Source organism: Hippoglossus stenolepis, chromosome 7 (assembly GCF_022539355.2).
Source record: "Hippoglossus stenolepis isolate QCI-W04-F060 chromosome 7, HSTE1.2, whole genome shotgun sequence".
NCBI lineage: Eukaryota > Metazoa > Chordata > Actinopteri > Pleuronectiformes > Pleuronectidae > Hippoglossus > Hippoglossus stenolepis.
Window position 1 is genome coordinate 20912893 of NC_061489.1, and position 19396 is coordinate 20932288.

General features: G+C 41.0%; 1 protein-coding gene across 8 annotated transcripts in view; it reads right to left on the reverse strand.

Moving 5' to 3' along the window:
- The window catches only part of atp8a1 (ATPase phospholipid transporting 8A1), a 98294-nt gene extending 81435 nt beyond the window's left edge, over positions 1-16859 (reverse strand). For 5 of the 8 annotated variants that reach the window (XR_004697199.2, XM_035161584.2, XM_035161585.2 and 2 more), the window contains exons 1-2: positions 16525-16859; positions 2458-2572 (exon numbers count right to left, since the gene is read on the reverse strand). Coding sequence is in view for 7 of the 8 variants with exons in the window: in XM_035161584.2 (XP_035017475.1) it covers positions 2458-2572; positions 16525-16573 (164 nt within the window). In the remaining variant the exon portion in view is untranslated. The remainder of the gene's footprint in view (positions 1-2457; positions 2573-16524) is intronic. The other 3 variants (XM_035161581.2, XM_035161583.2, XM_035161579.2) reach the window with 1 other exon arrangement.
- Between the last annotated feature and the right edge of the window lie 2537 nt (positions 16860-19396).

Here is a 19396-nt window from a genome sequence, read left to right on the forward strand (position 1 = left end):
CACAGGAAACATAGACAATATTCACATTTACATTACAACTACATCTGCCATAAACCACTACATCTGAATACACAGCAGTCCTTAGACATAATAGTAAGACCAAGGTGCCTCTCTGTTACAAGGCAGGAGTCACGTGTGTGCATGTGTGTTGTGTTCTGCAGGTCTGATGCTGCTGCAGAGGGAGAATTGGATCAAATGAAAGGAGGAGACCAGCGAGGGATCTTTGTATTCTTGTAAGATTAGATTCACCATTTATCACAGACCCTGCTCCTGTTGGTGTCTCCACAGGTCACTTTGAGACAGCAACCAATCCTGTTGAACAAATTAGATCTTTAGAGTAGCCCTAAAGCCTGAGACTTTCAAGGGCTGCGGCGAATGTTTGGGCACATTCGGAACTACAAGGACAAATGAAAGAGGAACTCTTTGTCATCTACGATCTGTGTACTGAAATACTGCAGTAACACTCTCTGAAATCATTTAAAAAGACCCAGCGTGAATGCATTATAGTCACATCCAAGAACTGGTGGGTCTTGAAACAAAAGCTGCTTGAAAAGACATTAACATACAAGCTGGCATGCAGTTAACTGTGCCTGCTGTAATTATTTGTATCTGTAAAAGCTGTGCTGCAAGCAATCAAACAATTTATTACAGTAACTCTTTATTATTTCAGTGTTATTGCTTGTTAATCAAATAAAAGTCCAGGGAATCTGAATATGATCAACATGGGACGTTCCTGCTAACATGCACCCCCTCCAGCATTCATTGGACAACTGTCATCATATCTTTGTGATAATATTCTATTATCATAATAAGTTCAGAATATTCAATTTCATCCGGCTTACTTTTTTGTGTTTGTCATGTTAACAAGATGAGTTTCAGTTGCATGAGACTCGAGTAGTATTTGTTTGTATTTTTCCGTTGGGGCAGATCAACTATTGAATTAATGACTGTCTCTAGTAAGGTCGCAAAAATGTACTAAACTTTTATTTCGAAAAAAGGCAGGGGTGCTGTTTGATAGTAAAAGTATTATGACTTATTATCCTCTGGTGCAATATAATTTAACCATTAACCATCTACTACAGGCGAATAATGCTCACATATAAAGTCTTGATTGCAGAAGCAAAGTCATCAGTGTCCGTTAATAATTGATCAAATTAGAAGTAAAACTCATGTATTGAGTAGATCATGCTCACAGGGTTTCTACCTAACTAACTAATTAACAAGATATTAAAAAGAAGAGCTAAAGTAATGTAGAATAAGCATCAGTTTTCATACAGTTGAATAATTCCAGGAAACAAAGTGGAGTAAAGAAGATATCTGCGTTCTTTACGTACATGAAGCTGGCTTAACAAATGGAATGGCCATTAGCACACTTGCATTCATAGTCTCTATTCATTTATTAATACCATCCAGTTTATGGCTGTGTTTGTGTAAGCACGTACTGTATATATCTCAAACTGCTCATGCAGCAGGAACACTAACAATAATGTTCCTTGACAGAACGGCTTGATGCAAAAATCTTGACCTTTAATGCTAAAAGCACTGCACGCCTCCGAGAGGAACAACAGGATAAAGGCCGGACTGCAAGATCTGGACTAATGCACTGCTGGTGATACCAATCTTGAAAGCTACTTATCAGATATCATACGGTTAAGGAGGCTGTTACCTGTGGAGCAGTAGTGGCTACCCACATCAGAAACACTGCAGTGTACACTGTCTGACTGTCATGTCTTCAAAAGTCGTATGTTGAATATGAGATTATTTTAAAATGGTAAAATACAGTTCAGACTGCCATTAAATTCCTCTTTGTTGTCAAACCAGAGAAGGCAAGAGTTCAAACTATAAAAAATAAAAATAATTTGCTACCAGGCAATCTCCTCAGGCTGACATTTAAGGAGCTGCTTCACAGTCAAAGCATACTGTTTTGCCTGTAACTCTGAAGGTTAATGTGAGGTTGAAGGTAAAGCGGCAAGTTATGCTGCAGGTCACCATGAAAAGCACTGATGGCTTCTGGGTCGCCATTACCACGCCAACGATGTTTCCCAGCACACAAACAAGGCAACAAATAGCACTATGTCCAGCCTAATAGGTAAGTAAGTGGCATGGAAGACGGCAAGTATGCATTTTAGCGGGTACCAACCACCACACAGACCACCTCAGACCACCTCAGACCGAGAACTTTCATCAGGGTCTAGCATTACCACTGCTAGGGGGATACAAAGGGCTGCTACAAGGGCTTCGCCAACACTAGACTTGCATCAACATTTCCCTGTTAGTTAAGTTGCCAAGCACACTGTCATCCAATGTATCATGATATGCAGGAAAGTCGATAATACTTAATACCCTGGTTATGGCCACACACTGAAGCTATTAACCAAACAGTGTTTATTTAATTTGTTCAGTTCACACGATACATTAATATTTCCCTAATTTTCCATAAACACAACATCTCCTTACCTGACTCGATTGCAGCAAAACTTGGTGAACTGCGGCTGGTTGAGGTATATCATTCGGGCATCTTCTTGGTCAGCTAAGGACGTCTTTTCTGTTGTGTCCTCGGTCTTTTCATATCCTGCAGAAAGGGGAGAAAAGATTCTCTGTGAGGGAAAAAAGAATCTGCTTTGAGCATTCCAAAATTAAGATGAAAAAGTGTTGTGACATGCTTGAGTCGGTGCGTGTCAAAATGTAATGAGTCTGTAAAAGGCAAGTCAGTCATTTCTACACAGAGGGAAAACTATGAAGAATAGAGTCAACATTTAAAGGCTTTAGATATACAACATATTATACAAAGATTCATTATTATAGGATTTGTGATCTTTCATAGTGTTCTGATTTTCACTGCATATACAATGGAATACACAATTTATTAGTCAAACTGTTGATAGCAGCCTAAACAACACATTGCAGAGACACTTGCTCTGGAGCAATAATCTGATGTTAATATAATGCTCAATTTCATGTTTTAATAGAGTGAGAAGGTGCTTTGGAAAATAGGTCAGTGGGCGATCAGTGGGCTTGCCAAATGATATGACACTGACAATATATCTCTTACTATCACCTCCATAGTAAAATGCCAAATTAAACCCTTGCATCTATCAATGCAAGGAATCACCTGCTGTATTACAAATAGACCAAAAAAGAGATTTATCTGAGCAGGATAAGTGAAACTTGGACGTTTGTCAAGTTGTCAACATTCAAGTTGGGTTTAATATGTGTGAATACAGCTGCGTTACGATAACAACACAAACCCTGGTGGAAAATTCAGGAAATGTCCGTAGTCCATTTGAATTTTACAATTCAGTGATTGTCCCCTTGAGGATTTTCCAGGAAGCCTTGTTGCTGGAAATGTGTTGCCATTAAAGCTGGGAATTTCCTGTCACGGGTAACATCCTGCTGGCAACAGTAGATAATGCTTAGCTCTGTGGTTCAGCCACAGCCATGAGGTGACAGAAACTATACATGCAAAACCTTTACCCAGCTGTGATTTTGAATAATAGGCATTTTTCTTAATGTGTATTCTTAAAATACAACATCACTAGGTTGACATAAATATCCTAAAACAAATCCTCAGACCCAATTTGTTTTGATGACAACTGAGCTCATTCATTCCTCCATTTATTAATCTATTTTATCCTGACTTCTTGATGATAAAAAATGCATAATAGTCGCCACGAATCAGCACAGTTCAGCTTTTCCAACCCTGGAAAATCAAGGCGCTGCTCTGCTCCCACCAAGTTCAACAAAGTAGGATGGAGCTGCGTTGGCTAAATCAACACATCCAATCAGCTTTGTACGTGGGTCGCATGTAACAGATTTTTTCCATCTTCTTCAACAACCACACACCATCGTTTTTGTTTACCAACTGGTTTCTGCCTCCTACTTTGTTAACCGGAGTAACTGAGCTGGACAGGGCATCCCTCAGATGTTGTAGGACTAAAAACACAGACATGTTCTCCATGCAGAAGAGGTGCTGCGTCGTGTAAAAATAATGTCTTGGGATATGTCAAGAATATCTCAAGCCTCTGCTGTAGCTTGAAGCTGCTTACTGCAGTGCAGAATACAAAATAGAAAACACACCAAATAATCAATCTTTTGGACAGAATGATTTGCAAAGATGCACAAGGACTAGTCAGGCATGATCCAGTGGATGTAAAACCACAGTATCTTCCTAATGACCCAGTAAGCTGTCCTTAAGTTACTTAAGGCTGTAAAAATGATAACTTAACAGTCATATATGGGCTAAAATCCTACCTACTCTTCAGCCAATCAATTGATCGAAGATAATATTTTCAAGATTGTATTCGCAGCAGATTAAATCAGTAATGGGCCAAACATATGGAGCATCCTAACATATACAAGTTATCTCCCTGTTATTAGATGATGTGTCATTGGTTGCTTATTGAGCTGTGATAAGAAAACTGCTATTGACAAAGTTTACACTCAACTATTTGGTCGCCCATTTTCATAAAATAGAGCTACATGCATTACTTCTTTGACAAGGTGTCAAATAATTTTGTGTCAACTCTGGGTAAATGCTCAGCACACCTTCAGTAAATGATAGAGTTAGAGTTAGCAGTCTAACAGTTAAGACAACTGTTTTCCCTTACTTTGAAAACTGAAGAAATAATGCAAAAAGCCTTATTCCTTTATATGTCAATTCATGTTTGAGACAGACATCTCCTTAACTGATGTGGAGTTGGACAGGCTGGGAAATAAATCTAGTTCTATCAAACTAAAGTAACATTTTAAGTTGAAATATCTGACAAACCTATAGAGATGTTTATGAGAGTTCCTGAGTTTCACATTTCCCTGTATTCTTATTTTAATTGATGTGTCAAGATTAGTGTCCTTTGCACTGCCAAGAGAGCACTCCTGTAAAACGCATAACTCAACAGTATTCCTAGACTCTCAAATTGCATGCATGTGACCGAGTAGGTGCTGGATGGCCTTCCCTAGCCCCCCGTAGTGGTGGTTTTAGGGGATATGAGGTAAGGGCAGGCAAAGCATAGCTTCCATGACTGCAAATAAACCCTACAGTTTAAAAATGGAAAGTGCCGTTCAAAGACACGGAGGGAGGGGGAGCAAGGGAAGCTGGTGGCTTGAAACATCAACAACAACAACAAAACGCAGTGTCATGGGATACTGTAACTAGAGTCCCAACCGGATGCCCCAGTCGCAATCTGCGCCCCCATCCCCCTGCCGACAGTATTTCCTCCTTGTCATGTCAAGTCAAGAGGAAATAAAGTAGTAGGCAGGCTCGATCTTCAAAGTCACACTTCCCACTTTCTCACGATCTGCTCTTCTCTTTCTCGCCTTACTCTGCACTTTTTAACTCTTTATACACAAACCTGGAGTCTTAAATTACAGTGCTGGTTAATGTAATGATCCACTTGACTTCATACAGAATTACGAGAGTGACTGCCAATCATTGCTTCTTCCAACTATCATTTCTTGACAGTTCCTCTCCTTAGCACGTGCTCTAGGGCTAAAATTAAACCACCCCCTGTGGTAATTTGGTCACAGGGGAAAACATGGGTTGGCTATTCTAGCCTTGTTATGCAAGACATCACATCGATATAGGTGGTTCATTGGATTAGCGTGTTGGCAAAAGGCTGAAAGGATCCAGGCAGCTTCCGGAGATTAAAGGGTGGTGACTTGTGCTTAAGTAAAGAAACTTATCATGACAGCTAATGACAGGTTTGTTTGTTTTGTTTTTTTCAGGCCAGTGTTTAACCCTCTGAAACTGGACATCCCGCAGGCAGCCCCTGACTGGCTGTGGGACATTGTTGTATGCATGATCCTGTTTAAATGTATCTAAAATAAAAACCAAAATAGCTAAAACGTCCATTATTTTTGTAGGGGATACCTATCATGTTATATACTTGTGATGACATCATTCTGTCTCGTTATGTGCAGTCCACCCAAAATGGCTGCAGGGGATTGTTGCTTCCATTATCTTGGTCAAATCAATCTAAAATTACAAAAATCCATCAAAGTTAGAAAATGTATTCTTTTGGCAACAGAAAGCCAAGGCCTCCGTCCTCTGACTCAACATGTTGTACACTTGTGAAGACGATAGTTGGCAGAGAGGAGCAGGAGAGGAGCAGAAATAATGTAAAGTAACATATCAAGTGTTAAGAAGTGTTTTTTGAATTGATATCAGCAAAATCTGATGAAAAAAACTGCCAGGTATAAAATGTATATATTATACTATAAATATTCAATATTTGAATTTATAACACTGTTTCATTGCTATTATTACTATGTTTTATTGACATAAATACCGTTTTAGCTTAGGTTGTACAGATTTTAAAGATATGAAGCATTTGAAGGGAAATTTGCATCGCAGTTAGAAAAAATACCAACGGACTATTAAGTGACAGTCAAACCTCTGCACTGTTCAATGTGGGTAATAATAGATTATACGCCCTAGAGAGATCTCGGTTTGCACACCAAGGGACAAAGCCAGAAAAGAAAAGTAAGTCATAAAAACTAAATCTTTTGTTAATAAAGGGATTAGTGTCTACAAAGAAAACAATAACAGGGGACTGGCGTAGCTGGTGACTGCGGCATTAGGCCTGTGTGAAATAACAGGCCGGAGGAACAGGCTGAGCAGCTGTGATTGATGTTGCTGCTCTGTGTTCTGAATGAGCCCTCGCAGCAGGAGACTCTGTGCTGGGGTAGGCCAGGTGCTGCAATGCACCAGTTGCAGCTAGTACATTACCTGCTTCTGTTTAACCAAGTCCTGGGGCTCACCCTGCTTTGTATGTATGCAAAGTTCAAATATATTTTTTGGACAATTTGCCGTGCACTTGTACCTTACCAACAATTTGTTGCTATATATGCCAATTTGCTCTCTTTGGTTTTCATTAGGAGTGTATACTGTTACCTACTCTGACCACAACAATTTGGTAGCAGGAATACCTTCTCATGACAAGGTAGTCACAAGTTATGCCTCTCAACTCTTTAACAGCTTCCTGATCTCCAGGTTTTTATGGCTACTATTCTCGCACACATGATCCTATTAAAAGGCTACACATTGAACTTTTTAATTGGATCTGAAAAGCAAAAGCAGAGCTAGAGACAGAATTCAGTCAGATGGGCTTGAGGAGTTGGTGTAACATTCCATCAATCCCACAATTTCAGTTGACTAGGATGAAAAAATTTACCCTCTATCATTTCACAGTTCCAACTCATATTAGCACAGTTAAGGTCAAGGTTAAAAACAAAACCAACAATGGAAACATTCATACGAAACCTCCTGTAACTGTAGACAAATTTAAAATTAGCACACAAGGCCACACGTGATGCGTCAACACTACACTCCAAGGGGCAGGGGCTGAGAGGTGGAGGAGGTTCCGTCATCAAAATAGCCTTTCGCAGCTTTTACTACAGAAGCATTTCAGGGATCTCCCTCCCCCATATCCAGTTCCTTTCCTTTCTAACACACTGTGTGTTAGGATGATATACTCGGCCACTTCCACAAATGTCTCAGCGGCAACAACTGTTAATGTTCCCTGGTGGATACTGTGCATTTCCTCTGCACTAATTTCATTAACTGCAGGTGTGTCACGGCTCAACTAGCCTGACGTCAATAAAGGGGACAAGAATGGGAAACTCTGTGGATACTTCCTGAGGACATAGTTCTTAATCTGTGTTCTATTAGGCTACATAACAACACATTTAATCTAATAATGGACACACCATATTACCCATACTGCCTGTACAAAACAATGTAAGATGCATTTAAAAAGACGACAGGAAAGAGTTAGAAGATTCAAGCTCAGTGGCAGTAGAGAACAGAAGCACACAGCTCTGGAGGGGAAGCCTCTAGGGAAAGGATCAATGCCACCAAGTGTCGTAATGGGTTTGGATGCTGGCCAGATGTCAGGATTATTGCTTGTGTCAGCCAACAGAGAGACACGGACAGGTGGAACAATAGTCACAAGGGGACACGTATTTTGGAGCGAAGGCCCAATGGGAAAAACTCGACCCAGCGTGGCTTGGCATTGGCCAAGGCATCCCGGTCTTCCCCGGTCTGTCTTTCAGAGCCAATCGGAAAATCCCTTCTAAAACACCCCTGTGAAGGTGCTATTTAAATCAGACTAGAACCTTTTTTTTTTTTTATTTCAATGCTAACTTTTGAATGTCAACAAAAGGCCAGCATAGTCACTTAAGGCATTTGAATTTAAGCAAAATCACAATCAATTGCCATTTTGACCCGCTAAATTATTGCTTCTCAATACTCATGTGATATAAAGATCATAGATAAAAAACAAACCCGTCCGCTGCAGATTTATTAAATTCTAGGTAGTAATGTATTTGCTCAGGTTGGCAGGGGGGGTTTGGGTTGGAGAATTATTGCTGCCAACCCAAGCAAGATTAAACTCATCTAATGGCAGCAATAAAAGGAAACATTATGATCTGATGTTCAAGCATACTATACCCAGCGCATGACCCAAAGGGTTAAAAATCCAACAAATATGTACAGCTGAGCACTAGAAACTGCATCCCCAAAATATGGTTTGCAGACTGGCTCCCTATCATCACAAAAACAGCACTAATCCTTGTTTTAAAATAAGAGGATCAACTGGAAATAGTCATTGTGGTCGGGGTATTTTTAGCAACAGCATCTTATTCTGGATACTAATGTGACCTCAAATAGGGCTGTTATATCAAATCATAACAGATACCATGTCACATCCTGGCTGCATTTTCTTCAACTTATTTCAGTCAGCACCTACAGTCGATTACACAGTGAGGATTCAATTGCATCTATGACTTATGATTCTTCAGAAAAGGCCCATCATTCAACCCTAGGAGAATATAAAATCCATCTTCTGGCTAATCAAGATGTACAGAGGCTTTTTGTTCTTCCAGAAATAGGTCCAAGCAGAGTCCATCCAACTGTAGAAATACAGAACAAGCACTAATGAGCCTGTGAGGGAAGACTGGTCAATAAAGTGTTGATGAGGAGGCATGTGATGTGGCCAGAGTTCTGCCGCCACACGATTCATTCAATAATAGCAGAGTGGGTGGGGGCAGACAGCTCGGGGCTATTGACATTGATCTAAAACAAACAAATGCACGGCAGCCAAACCATAGTCAAGATGCTTGTGAAGAAAAACCACATCAAATAATGTGCTGAAAAATGTGTGACTTGACTGCAGTAGAAATGTTTCACACACATAGACCACCATGTAATAAGTACTTAAAAACAAGTAAGACAGAAGGATATAGGTGTAAAACGGAGTTCAGTGTCGTGAGTCTTCATTGTTCACCTTAACTCGAGGCTAGCCACTATAGATATTCGGGTCAAATAAGTTCCAAATCCCTGGGCATTGGAATCTCTCGATCTCACAACCCACTGAGCCTAATGTGGCATTTATATCTGTTCATCACCCCCAAAGAAAGATCTGTACATGATTCATTTATGCCAGATAAATATTTAAGCAGACAGAACAGCCACAGTCTTCTCGTGGGAATCAAAGTCACAGAGATGAAAGCTCCCCCTATCTTCCACCATTTGTGTTTGTGGGGGACCAGCTGGAGGGGGATATAGATACATCCTCAATCTAAGCAACAGTAGCATCAATAAGTCGCTTATCAGATCACAGTTCTGTAACCAGCCCTCACAACAACAGGGCAGCTGCAGAATTAATCCCCCCACCCTGTCAGACTGGGTCTGTCTGGCTCCCCATAGGCTCAGGCGGGCTACAGTGGGACGGACAGTCCAGGGACGACACAAGCAGCTGGGACTTGCTATGACGTCACAGGGCAGGCCTATTCTTGCCTAGCACAGATTATGCAGGGGACGAAACCTTTCCACTGTGTGCGATTTTATGAATGGTAAAAGGGAAGGGCATTTGTTGTGCAACAGGAAATTGATTGTGTGAGAGCCAGTCATTCAGTGTTATGTCAGTGTTGTGTCTGACCTCAAACTAGCATCCCTTGTCCCTGTCGAAAGTAAGAAATAAAAGGTTCCACTGTTGAGGTATATTTTGCTTGAGGTCCTTGAGAGCTGCTTTAAAAATACTACATCTATCAATCAACTTTTAGAAAATGCAAATTTTGGCCATGGTATTGAATAAAAAGTTGTTAGAAACATGAATGTCTCTACTGAATCTAATAACCAACGAATACTAAACCACGCAGAAATAGTACCCTAAAATCTAAAATATCAACCTGCTTTTTAGCGTGACTAAAATGGCCCAAACATTTTTTATTTCTACTCTCTCAAATGTGAGGATTCATGAATTTTTTTGTTTTATGATCACCACATTAATCAACAGTGGCCATTGCTGCATGAAATCCTCTTTTGTATCATGACTAACTGTTAAAGGCTCTTTTTTTAACTGTTCCTTACTTGAGCCCTGCTTTTTTCTTAGGATGCAAATATAACCACTGTACACAAAAAAAAATTTTGAAATCTTATCTACACTAAAATGTTTAGCATGTAGAGGATTATCATACATTGTAGAAGTCAACATTTCTCATTTTTAGCAGTTGCTTCATGTTGCACAGCTTCTCATCAAGTTTTTCCAAATATAGACACAACAGGCCACATGGGTAAGTGATTGTTTGTTTCACTGTTATAAGGTCATATGAATTGGTTGAGACAACATATGCCATTTCCTGTTAGACAGGTTTACTGAGACTCTGCTCTGAAGGAAAGTAAATGATTGGCTGTTTATTCAGACGACCATTATGGCTGCATCATGTGATATAAGTCACCCACACTTGAATATACCTTCATTAAAGGGGTGGATCAGTGTCCTTATTTGAAGATGTAGATAAAGAGAGGCCTACCAAATCTGCTCCAAATCTGTCTCCTGCTTGCTGTGAGGAAGGCAGATCTATCCTGCTGGCTGTCAAACCATTCTAAACGATGTCAGCTTTACTAATTTTATCATAGCTCTTCGTTTGATTGAGTGGGCAATGTGCAGCAGCATTTGTTAAGAAAATCAACATCTGATAAAACTCAGTATTATAATAATACTAGTAATAAAATAATAACTACTTCAGCTCATTGTAGTTGGTTGTACTTAGTAAGGACAACCAGAGTCATTTCTATCATATGTTTTCTAAAAATAGAGGAAATATCCAAATGGCTGAGCAATGACAATTAATCCATCCCAGTGTTTCAGTGATGCTCACTGACCTGATCTGACATGTTTTATGTGTTGGTGTAAAAAGGCAGAACTGGCACCTCCATCACCCAGAACCATAAAGTATCACATGTGCACAGCACACACATTCTTTGAGCTCTGTAGAGGAAATAATAATGTGGGTGCTATTATTGTCCATTATTGATTAAGGCCTCCTTGAACATTAATGTGCTCTGACCAACTATTAAAAGCATGATCAATTGCAGTTTTGCTTGTGTGGAAGGGCGTGACGGCCCTGATGAAAGCATGTTTCATTAGCACAACCATCTAAAAAATAAGACCCTGTATGTAAAATATTATATGATCTAAAGAAAAACACCCTATATGTAAAATATTATATGATAACAAGACAGGGTTTCAGTAGGATGTAAAGAAATAGCACAGTAATGTAGGCTTTGTATCTGTCCTGACTACTTCTTAAGGATTAAGACATAACCATTAATCCGAGGATGCAGCGCTGTGGCCTACTTGGACATCAAGTTGAGACAAGAAAGGGAACATCAAACGCACTAGATGTTGGGGTCAAGGGCAATGAGAGTTTCATCTTCCCAACCACTGATGGTGTTGCTTTCCCGTTGAGCGCCTGCCAACAACTCTCCATCTGACCTTGTCATCCCACTGTGACACAATAACATCGCCTATCTCCTGGCATATGCAGGATGGCATATATAGTTTGAGGCTTTCATTATTTGTTGTTTAGGGAAGAGAAAGTTAAATCTGAGGAGAAACTAGCAAGGATCTAAACTTGAGCAGCACATCAGAGGATCAATTCCAGAGAAAGGATGGTACAAGGACTCATGGTGACATTACAGAATTTGATTTCAGGGCTACACAAGAAGTTTCTTTTCACAACCTTACATTATTTTTGTAAACCACTTCAAAATAGACATTAGACATGAACATAGAAGAAACTAGAATGGCACTCTGTAGAGTGCATTCCACCGCCAAGGCCCAATATTCCCCTTCAATTCAATCAAGCAAGCTGTACCAAATTGCACTCACTCATAGATGTCAGTCTCCTAAATATGCCTGATTTTTTTTCATCAAGATCCATGAGTTCTTTCCTGGCCCATGTCCCATCCTTCTACCAAGTTTCATGGAAATCTGTTCAGTAGCTTTTGTTTGGAAAAGTGTCTTTCTCTGAGGAACTGGTGTGTCTTTGAATCCGACTTTTGTATGAACACATGCACATGAGCATTTTCACATCTACCCCTCCTTAAAGTGACCTGCCACATCCACTTTGCCTCGCAGTCAGAGCAGAATCATTGAGGTGGGGGAAATTGAGTGTCTAAAGAAACACATATTATACTGGCTGCAGGTTAGTGATGGAGGCAGAACACGAAGTGGAAAATGGAGCAGAGGAGACGTCCCATGCCGGCACATAGACAGAGAAGAGAGGCCTAAGGGGACTTGATATTACACACCAGTGGCCCCAGACAGGGGATTTAGTGGCGTGTTGGGCTTTTGTGCTACATTATTATCAGGCAATGATCCGCCAGGCACATGGGCAGCCCTCGATCCCTTCAGAAGGGAGCAGTCTATCCCCCTCCAGTCTCCCTACCCATGCTGTAACCACTATTTAGACAGACTTGGGCTTAGCTGGTGTTACTGAAATGTTATGGGGGGGAGCATCCTGCTTCACTTACACATTAAAAAAAACATCTCGACAATCACATGAATAAATGGCAGAGATATAATGCTTTAAGTAGAAGCGGACTACTTTGTGTCTTACAAAACTACCAGGTGGGCGATGGGAAGCTCAAGAACACCTTCTGTCAGCTAAATCAGAAAAATATAAGCTTTGGGTGTGTGGACAGATTCATCCACACAGGACAGGCTTACCTGCCTATTTTCACCTTAAGTGTCAATTGTGAGCAGGGATTTGGTCGGTCTGCGGATAAGCACGCAAGCTAAGACTGCAAACGGGATGCTTGTAGCTATGTGTCTAACCTTAACTCGAGTGGCTCCTGTCAATGAGCTTTCAGTGGAAGCAGGTGTTAGGCACCTTCCTGCCTATCATGGAAATTTCTATCAGAAAGATCAATGTCTAAAAAGGTGCCTGTCTGTCACAGCAGGATCACACATTATACATGCTGATAGCTGCTGACGTCACCTGTAGCCTACCCCAAGTGTCCCAGATAAGATTATTTTGGCAACACATTCAGGAACCGGCTGGCAGTGATGTCAGATGTTTCCACAGAATGGACGAGAAGAGTGACAAGGAATGGAGCGGCAAGACCGGGGAGTGTGCAGCGCGGAGAGCTGAAAGACAGGCTGCTGATGGATTAGGTGGTAAGCCTGGCAGAGGGCTGCCCTTTCTAGATGGACGCCTGCCTGATGCACTGTGGTGATTAAAAAATAAAACTGAAGGGTGGGAAGGTTCCTTGGGTTCTCATTAAAACAGCCAAAAAGACATGCGGCAGAACAGACACAAAACAGATTAATCAAAATATGGATAGGAAGCTGTATAAGGCTGGACATTTGGAGCAGCAACCAGGCATATTACAGGAGGTGATGGAAACCTATATTCAGAGAGATGCTTACAAGAAAAACCTGGTGAAGCAGGGGGATGATAGCTATGGAGCCGATTGGGAAAGCAGTGGAATTGTTTGCTCTTTGTAACCTAAAAAGGTGGTGGGGTAGTTGGGGGTTGGGGATGACAGCATTAGCTGCTGCATAATTCATGTATTTGCTCTTGCAGCAGCCACATTGATCAACAGTTTTCCATCAAATCTATCTTGGTGTTTAATTATTTAGATTTCTCCCAGTAAGATCTATGGTTCCTCAGTGGAAAACCGCCATGACTTTCCTGTCGTGGTGCACGGGATGAAAAGATCACTCATCGTGTATATGGCTTAAGAGCTATTTTAAACCCAAGACTTAACTACCACCATGTACAATGACAAGATGATGTGAAATGTCCTTTATGAGACACACTGTGCTGACACCACACTTCAAAACAGAGAATTCATGTAAGGAAAAACTCAATTTTATAGCACAGATATTGCTTTTACTGCTGCACTTGCATCTACTGTAATTTCATCATTTAAATTTGGGTAAAGCTGAATTTCAGCGCATTTTCTTATTGATCCCACACCCAACCATCTGGCCTGCAGCTATGAGTCAGAAATACAATCTCACTGACACATAACTGGTTCTGTCAGATAAAGTGCACTGCTGGATTTTCATTGATTGGAAGACATAGGAATGATGACATCAAGGCAACATGTTGGGAATACAGATGACGAGCAGGTACCATAACAAGGTATGGTATGACCAATACTCATATATGGCAGTTCATGTTGAGAGCCACATCTTGAGAATATTAGAGATTGATCTTAGTATTTTTTGTATTCGTCCGCAGCAGCCTGCAGAAGGTTCAGCACGTTCACAAATACTGAATTTTTAAATCGAGTCGCATGTCTCTTTAAAAATGTATTTCTCTCTGCAGTTCCCGCTACTTGGATGAAGGACGCAACTCCTGAGGACTTCCTGTATGATCAGACACTCAACAGTTGTCTCATACGGAGAAGTTTCAGCGTCACTTGGGGTAAATCTAAACGAACACGGTGCATTTGTGTTGTAATGTTGATGAAAATCCCATTTCAGGTTTGCAGGTTTAATGCACCCTTAACCGCAATATTTTAAGACACAGAACAGCTTGACTTTAATTATATTAACTATAAATTACAGTTCTTTCTAATTCACTTTAAGAGGCCAGCTTGCTTGCTTTAGTGACCAGAAAATATAGTCCACAGCAGTATGTCAGATTGAGATATAAGCCTGAGCCTATAGTGATTAATCAAACTCGAACTACCTAAAATCAAAATGAGAAAGCCCCACTGAATTTACTGTGCAGAGAAACAGAAGCTGCAGTAAGCATCATAAATATTGTGATGTTATTGATCCCTGCAGATAAATTATTTCTCCTTCTCCAGAGATGTCAGGGGTCAGGGACAGCCACAAAACAGTGAGAGGACGAATTTAAAGACGTCATAAAATAACCCGGCGCAGACTGTGCACCTGCAGCCAGTAATGTGCCTGTGTCATGTCCAGCAGCTACAGGCACTCCCCTGGTTAAACAAACACACCTTGACATCCGAAGCTACTGAGCAGCACTAAAATAAACAGATCCCTTTTTAAGTATTCAAATCACTTCAGCAATGTGTTTGTATCCGCATCCTCCTTCCCTGGCAAACACAGAGGAGATGCAGTGGAAAGTTACTGGTGCAGTGAAGGAGCGAGGGTCCCAGCCGAATCACAATGGATGTATTATTAGACCCACGCTGCTGGAGATGGCATTTGGTGGACACTTGTTATCGTCAGACGTGGAATGAACATTTCCTCATGCACTTTACTTTGATGCGCATATTTCCACTTGATTATTGCGATGCTGTACTTCTGCTAGACAACAATCCAGAGGCAAATATTGCACTTTTTACCTCTCTGCATTTATTTGAAAAAGTTTAGCCACATTAAAGTGATACACACATGAATGCATCAATAATTGTAATGCAATATATTGCTCTGAAATTCTGTAATTTCACTTTTAGTACTAAATTATGCTTATTGTACATTTTGAAACCATTACTTCTTTATGTCCAACACTGTTGCACGTATATATTCTGTCTACATTGAACATTGTAAGTTCCTTCCTGATGTTTATTATTGTATTTCTTTAACCAATTTGTTGATTTAACTCAGTGTTTATTCCACTGTCCTCTCTTTTGCAGCTGTAACATAGTAAATGTCCTCATAGTGGGACTTGTTCTACTTGTAACCCTCATATTTCTAAATCAACATTTCTGTGCTGTCATACTTGTGGCCACTACCATTAAGCATGAGCTTGCATTACTCCACTGAGGAGGGTAGGATCAGGACACAGCAGTGCTGGAGGGTGGGGGTGTCCCTCTGTGTTTGTGGGTGCCTGGTTTGCTGGGTGGGTTGGGGGGGGCACAGTTACCTTACCACAGCTGCAAGAAGCTACGGTAAGAGCCTTTGTCTAGGAAACCCTAGACAAAGTGTCATGTCTTCCTCTGCAGACATGACACAACAGCATCACACTTCAGCATCACTTTGTGTTCGGGTTCGTGTTTATCTGAGAACAACTTGCATTAGAACTAGTTATCAAACGGTTGGATCCTCTCTGGAGCCTCCGCCCTCGGGGGGGGGGGGGATTCCTTGAACTCCGGCCGTGGATCATCACAGCTTTTAGCTAGTAGCAACTTACTGTACTTCCACTGAACCTGCCGGCCGGCCCTCTGGCGCTGCCGAGGAAACACCCGTGAAATGGTGACCGGGCTGCTCGGCACCGTTCCTCCGACACACACCGCGGAGTCAAGACGTCTCTACGTACCTTCAGACCGGGTGCGGAGATCCGACACGGTTCTCTGGACGGGCGGCATCTCTCCGCGCAGAGCCGGGCGACGGCACCTGTCAAAGCGGCCGTTAGTTCTGCTCCCGCCGCCGCTGCTGCTTCTGCCGTTGAAGACTCACAGAAAACGGGTGAAATACCAGCGGAGGAGTCGCTCTCACGCGCGCGTACCGCCGAGCACAGTGGAAGGTGTTTACGGGAGGTAGTCAACATTCATTTCCCGGTGGTGAGAGGACCGTGAACAGGAGCCCACCGCCTCACGGATCTCCCCCAGCATCCCGGTTCGCACGGCGGATTAAGGAGTCGACACACGCCGCCAGTCTGGAGGAGCGGAGTCGGATTTACCATCCAGTCAAGTGAGGGGGACGGACCGTACCACTTTTAGCCGCAGCGAGGGGGGGTGAGTAAACATGAGGACAGCCATTTAAACATTACTCGCAAAAAATACAGTTTTTTGGGAATAGAAAATATAACAGAGTAGTTCTTTGAATCTGTATAGAGAATCATTGTTTATATTTAGATACTGTTATACAACAGGGCAAGGACGTAGTTGTTGGTGTGAGTGCTCCCCCCTCTGCAGTAGATGTTCACATGTTGAAGACACAACAATAGTACAGTGGGTGGGAGTTACCACATCTCAGCCTTCTTTGTATATAAAATACAAGTATTCATGTATTAATACTCACTGCAGTGCTGGAGAAAGATATCCTCCGCCACAGTTAATACTCTGTGAGTGTTTTCTCATTGAGGGAAAGTCTCCACATATACTCGTTTTGACAATATGACCTTATATCTGCATCTCTTTCAGTGGGAATATAATATATGACATGCACTAATCCTCACATGTAATAAGTATCATTACAATCATATCTGTAGGTACAAATATACACACATATATATATATGGTTGATTTACTTATTTCTGGAATATATTTTAAAAACGAAACAAAAAGCATGATGTAGGCTGTTATTAGCAGTAGTGGAAAGTAGCAAAGTGTATTCGGTCGGATACGATACTTATAGTAAGTACAATTTTGAAGTACATAAGTAATTCCATTTTATGCTATCACACTTTTACTCGACTACACTTGAGGGAAATACTGATAACCCATATTTATTCTACAGCTTTATTTATTATGTAGTTTGCAGATTCAGATACATATAATACAAAACACAATAAACAAATAAAGTATGATGTATGTTATATACAGTATTATATGCAAGATTTTAAGAGAATATTTCTGCACTTTATTCAGCTGTGAACGATGAATACTTCTTCCATCACTAATTATTATATATATTCTATAACCCAGTGGAAGTATATTATTAAATTACAGTAAGATTATACTAATATCACACTTATGCAGTCTATATAAAAATAAAAAAAAGAACAAACTTTGGAGTTTGCTCTTGCACCCTGCAGAGCCAGATAAGAATTGCATGCTAAATAAGCATGTGTCTAGGCCTATAATAACAAACAAAACATCTTCACAGCACTCTATCTCTCATTGACTGCTCACTTTACTCTTTAAACTGCCTGATGTCAGATATAGGTTTTTGTATGTTCAATAGTTCAATATGGCAGAGGTTGTGTCATCTCTCTCCTTAGCCAGGATAGTGTTTTTTGTTCTCCAGGATACGGACAAATAACTCAAATGATTGATCCATAAAAAAGCAGTTTAAGTGTGGGAAGAACTGAACTCACAAATATGTAAAAGGTAATGTTTTTGCAGTGGCAGACCTCAGCATCTACTCCCCAAAACAATGTTATCAAGCAGTTGTAATAGACACTAGTATCAGTCACTGTGCTATTATGTGATTATAGTCCAGAGACAAGCTCAGCAGAAGGTCTAATCCAGGGTGATTTACTCCAGCTCGCTTTACATCCCTCATCAGTGTGTCACTCTCCTGTCACCAAGCTGCTCCATCACAGAGACTCTCGCTTCCCAAATATAGGGCACATAAAAAAGCGGTATACATGCAAATCAAAAAAAAGAAGAAGAAAGCTGCAACAGCGGTGTCTCTGCTGTGACTGCTCGCTCGCTGCACACACAGTAAGGTTCTCATCCCCACTGCAGTTGAAATGCAAATGACACTGGAGACAGCATTTGTACAGCAGCAGCACCACTGCAGTCGCCTGAGAGAACTGCAGTGTTACAGACTCACTACAGTTTGTCTGATGTGTGTGTGATGCAGCGGCAGTGTCTTCATAATTTTTCATGAGTCCTGTGTGTGTGCATTTTTATTTAAAGAAAGATTAATGCCAGACTTTTTGCACATTTCTCACAATGTAAGATCTTTCGTAATAACTAATCAGGTAATCTATGGTAATAATTTCCATATTTGTTGTGAAAATTGAAATGTATTTATTGTTGAGGAGGATTAGGGGGGAATGAGATTATGCTGCTGCTCCTGAAAACAATGTATTTGTGCATGAGCTATGCAGTACAGCAAATTTAACAACACAAGGCATATCAGTGTTCACACCTCTTTCAACAGAGATATTCAGTAACTACAAAATTAATCAATGTTAATAATCAGCATGTTTTTCCTTTTTCTTTAAATGTTAGTGCAGCTGTCAGTCCTCTTCACACAGATTGTGTTACATTGGAGTTAAAGATTCAGCACATCCAAAAATAAGACATGAGCACCTGAACATCTCCACCTCCTCCTGCGCCTGCTACAGACACATCTTTCCTAAAGATTTCCTTTCTTTCCCCCCACTCCACCTAATTCAACATCAGCTCGCCACCACAGGGATTTGGCTCTGTAGCTCTCGCCGTTGCTAAGCAACAGTGACAAGAAGCCTGCCTCTTCGATTATGTGTGTGTGTGTGTGTGTGTGTGTGTGTGTGT